Raw genomic sequence first — 4,672 nt, forward strand, 5'->3', positions numbered from 1 at the left:
TGGCCGCCTGTCTCCTCCGTAGCCTCCCAAGCCTCAGCGGAAGCGAAGGTAGCAGCTGCCACAGTCACCCCACTCCTTCTGCAGTCCCCATAGGCCCATCCGCGTACACTAGCCGCCCTACACACGTGTGCTGGGGACTCCGGGGGGGCCCGGCTCGCCGTGTGCGCGCCAAGGCCCAGTGAAACGGCGTCCCTTAGAGGGAGGGCGGTGTTGGGACTCGTGGCGGCCTCTGCGCTAAGTCTTCTGTCCTCTGGGCTTCCGTGTGGAGCTGCGCACCACCACCACCACCACCCCCCCCAGGAGGGTTCCGACTCGGGCGGTGGCCTCTGCTCCGGCGTGGGCCGGTGGTTTCCCCAGGCCCGGTGACCTTGAGGGTCAGAGAGNCACCTCCTGCGCCCCCGCGCCCCGCCGGGGCCGGTGTTGGCGCTCCAGCAGCCTGAAATTGCCAAATCGTCCCTGGGCAAGGTTGGAGGCGAGGCTTTGGGAAGAAGGCGAGGAAAACAAGTGAAACGGGAGGGGCGGGGTGGGGTGACGGCTCATAAATCACCCAGCCCCACCCTCGGGCCTCACCGCAGTGGCGCCCCAGCCCCGCGGGAGATGGAGGGTCACTCGGCCACTCCTGGCCGACCTCTGAGCTCTCCCAGAGCCAGCGCCCCACCCTGAGCTCAGGCCGCGCTAGGACCAGCTCCCGGCCGGGATCGTAAACCACCCGCCCGATTCGGCGGGAAGCCGCCCTTGGACGCAGCGCGCATCCGCCCAAGGGGAAGTTTATTTATAGCTTGTAAACGTAAAGGAAACCAGACCGCGCTGGCTCGCCGCGCTCCGGCTCCTACGCTCCCCACCTGCCCACCGGGGAGGGCGCGGCGGGAGGGGGAGGGGGTGNGCTGGGCACCGGGAAGGCGGCCGGGGCGACGTGGCGCTCGGGCCTTTCAGCTCACAATTCCAGTGCTCTGCGGACGCCAGAAAAACGCTGCTCCGGGTCGGGACGCGGGCAGTTTTCGCCTTACTGGGAGCCGGCACCCGAAAGACGCGCAAGATTCGAGTGCCTGTCTTCGGAAACTCATTAAAATATTTTTTTAAGCGCGCACACACTTTCGCAGGTCCTCCTCCCGGGTCGTCCGCAACGCACCATCCAACCGAGTTAAAATTCGCAAATTGATTCTCACGCGTTGGTATTAATGGGTTGTTCCTCTTAAATTGTTGCCAACTTTGCTAATGGATTATTATTTAAATGATTTCTTTTTTATAAAGTACGTGTTGTTTTATAGATGCGTATTTACTTAAAGAAATCAACTGCATCTATTAACATATTAAAGAGAGAATAAAGCATCGGGGCCGGTGTAATGTACTGTTCAGCCTTACTTTGGGTGCTCGCGAAGATAGGAAAATCTTATTTGTTTAATAATAAGTCACTCATGAATATGCAAATAGCATCGGTGCAGTACCTCACTTCTGTCACTATTAATGAGTTGCAAATTAATGTGACAACAAAAGGAAAATCTATTTAGTGGAGGAACTCGGTTTCCTACCTGGGGAGATCACAAGGCGGCCTGGAACCTGGGTTTTCGGGAAAGAGGAGCGGGCCTGGGCACTTCCTCACCCAGTCTCTTCCTTGAGCCTNCCAGGCCCGAGGAAGAAAGGCTGCTCCAGGGTAATTAGGGCCAAGTGTGATTAATGGAAATCAGCCCACAGTTTGAAATAAAGCAGTTGGTGGAGCAGATTTTGGAGGGGGGAGTAGTCTCCCCCGCCCAGCTCAGAGATTCCCCAAAGCCTTTTCTTCGGCCTCGGTTGCTTTGGGCACTTAGGACCCGTAAGCACCAAATCAGGCCTCGCGGGCCTGACCACGGTTATTAAGACAGCACCCTATGTGCTTGCATTTTACGAGGTGACTCTGCCGATGGGGAGCGTAAGAGCAGATCAGCTCGTTTTCTTGCCGACCCACTTCCCAGAGGTTCCAGACTGCACTGTGGTTGACTTCCGTTTGAGCCTTGGCTCCTTTCTGGCCCGCACCTCACAGCCTGTTTTTATTTCATCGATGGATGCTGGGGAGAATGTTTCTAATCCAGTTAAGTTTGGAAATGTCTCTGAGAAAAAATAATGCTGAGCTGCCCAGAGCTGCAGGCTAATAGTTCAGGTGCCTGGGTAGTATTTCAAGAAGCTGTTCAACTCCAGAACCTTCTAGGGAGATGCAAATATTCTGTATCTAACCTGATTGATGGCTACATGGCTATATACAAATGTAAAAATTCATCAGGCTGCATACGTAGGATTTGTACACATTACTGTGTGTAAGTCACATCTTGATTTGGTTATCTGTTTCTGTGAAAGGCCACCTCAAAGCTTCGTGGTGGAAACAATAAGAAGCATTTCTTTTGCTCAAGAATCTGCAATCTGGCCAGGGCTTGACAGAGACAGCTCACCTCTGCACCACGCCACCGTGTCAGCTGGGACAGCTCAGCTGGAACTCCGAGGATCTGTTTTCAAGATGGCTCACACACACACACACACACACACACACACACACACACACGGTTGGCAAGTTGGTGCTGGCTCTGGTTGTTCTCTACATGGGCCTCTCCAAAGATCACTTGGGCCTCCTCACAGCATGGTGGCTGGTTGCCAAGAGCGAGCACCCAAGAGAGAGGGGGAAATGGAAGCTGCCAATTACTTAAGGCCCGAGCCTGGAAGCCAGCAGTGTTAATTCCGCCATAGTCTATTGGCCTTGCTTGGCCAATAGATTCCAGGCGTGGGGACGTCGTTGGCCCTTCCTTCTTATCTCTCAATGGGAGGTGAGTCAAAGAATCTTGGGGCTGTGTTTTTTTTTTTTAATTTATTTCTAGGAGAGAGAGAGAGAGAGAGACAGNAGGCGCCCCTTATTTTATATTTTTTAAGAATCTCTACACCCAATGTGCGGTTCGAACTGATGAGTCCGAGATCATCAAGAGTCACATGCTCTACAGACTGAGCCAGCCAGGCACCCTTCCTAAACATTCTAGAATGATATATATATATATATATATGGTTTGTTTTTATCTTCTTTTCAGGCTTNTATATATATATATATATGGTTTGTTTTTATCTTCTTTTCATTCATTCACATACTTGAATGGACAAACTTAGGACCCTAATAGACAAAAACCTCCCTGAAGACTCAACCGTTTATAAATCAAAGCTTATTTATTTTTGAGAGAGAGAGACAGAGCGTGAGCAGGGGAGGGGCAGAGAGAGAGACATACACACACAGAATCCGAAGCAGGCTCCAGGCTCTGAACCGTCAGCACAGAGCCCGATGCAGGGCTTGAACCCACGAACAGTGAGATCATGAACTGAGCCGAAGTCGGACGCTCAAACGACTGAGCCTCTCAGGTACCTCTAGAAGCTCCAGTTGTCTTAAACAATTGCCCCTCTGCTTTCCAAGTCAAATCTTAATTCCTTTCCTTGAAAATTGCAAGCCTAAAGTCTCTCATACAATTTCAAGTTGGAATCCTAAGGTTAATCTGTCAGATTCTTTACCAACCCCCAAATTGACAGAAGCATTACAAATGAAATGGCATACGCAGATTGTTCCTGAACTTAACACCAAAATATTGCTAGAGTCCATTTGGCTGATTTAATCTTCTCCCTATTCATGCTCAACCTTCCCAAGGTTAAGAGGACTTGTGTTTGGTCCTCTCGAGGGAATTGAGGTTACTTGACGTAAAGACAAATTTAAGGGTTTGGAATAAGCAAGAGATTACTGGCTATTCTTACATTGGAATGTTGGAGCCTGAGGGAGGTGGGTGGGGTTGTCAGAACCTACTGGGATATGACCCTTTGTCTCTGATGAGGCTATTTTACAACTGAAGAAGGTGTCCATACTTAACAGCACTGTGAATACTTCTGGCCTTCTTGCCTACAAATAATTGGAGAAGCAAAGGGACCCCCACCCCCAACCCCCAAAGCCGGCTTTGCATCCATTTGCAAATTTATTTCAATATTCCCTATCTGTAAATGTTTCTGTTCTTGGAATTTTCCTCTAAATGGGTCGGAATATCTCACCCATTCCTTCATTTAATTAGTGAGTTAAATAAAATCTTGGACTCGACTTCCTTTTACATTTGTATGACAGTCGTGATTCTGCCTTGTTGTGAAAATCACCCTTTACGTTGGTCAACGGTTTCTCACACTATATAGATAATATTTGTGGCCAACTAGAAATGGGAAGCCAGGATATTGGGCCCTACAGATCTCCAGAGAGAAGTTGCTTACACCCCGGACAGACCCCAACGNCTGTTTATAGTTACTACCACAACTGAAGCCTCCTACCCTTCAGGTGGAATGATTTTCTCAACCTCAGGTTCCAAGTTCAAGGTAAATCCCACACTGCTTCTTTTCTAACACTCTGGCATTTGATTGGAGGAGAGGGAGGTACGTAGTTGCCGCCTATGTTGCTTCAGCACTTGATTGGATTCAATTAACTTATTTACCACCTGTGGTGGTTTTTAATTATGTCCACGAATTCTTTGATACTCCTCCCTTCAAAAGGTGGAGCCCGATTTTTTCCTTCCTATAGTTGTAGGCGGCCCTCAGTGACTCACTTCTGATGGATAGAACGTGACCGTGACCAAAGTGACTGTATGTGACATCCCTGAGTAGGATATACAAGGCATTGTGGCTTCCTCATTGCTATCTG

At 49.8% G+C, this 4,672-nt stretch overlaps 1 protein-coding gene across 1 annotated transcript in view; it reads right to left on the bottom strand.

Moving 5' to 3' along the window:
- Nucleotides 1-4,672, bottom strand: part of BCOR (BCL6 corepressor) — a 50,473-nt gene that overhangs the window by 412 nt on the left and 45,389 nt on the right. Inside the window, exon 17 of the mRNA XM_077765179.1 lies at nucleotides 388-478. Within this exon, the coding sequence (XP_077621305.1) occupies nucleotides 388-478 (91 nt within the window). The remainder of the gene's footprint in view (nucleotides 1-387; nucleotides 479-4,672) is intronic.

Source organism: Crocuta crocuta, unplaced genomic scaffold (assembly GCF_008692635.1).
Source record: "Crocuta crocuta isolate KB4526 unplaced genomic scaffold, BGI_CrCroc_1.0 scaffold301, whole genome shotgun sequence".
NCBI lineage: Eukaryota > Metazoa > Chordata > Mammalia > Carnivora > Hyaenidae > Crocuta > Crocuta crocuta.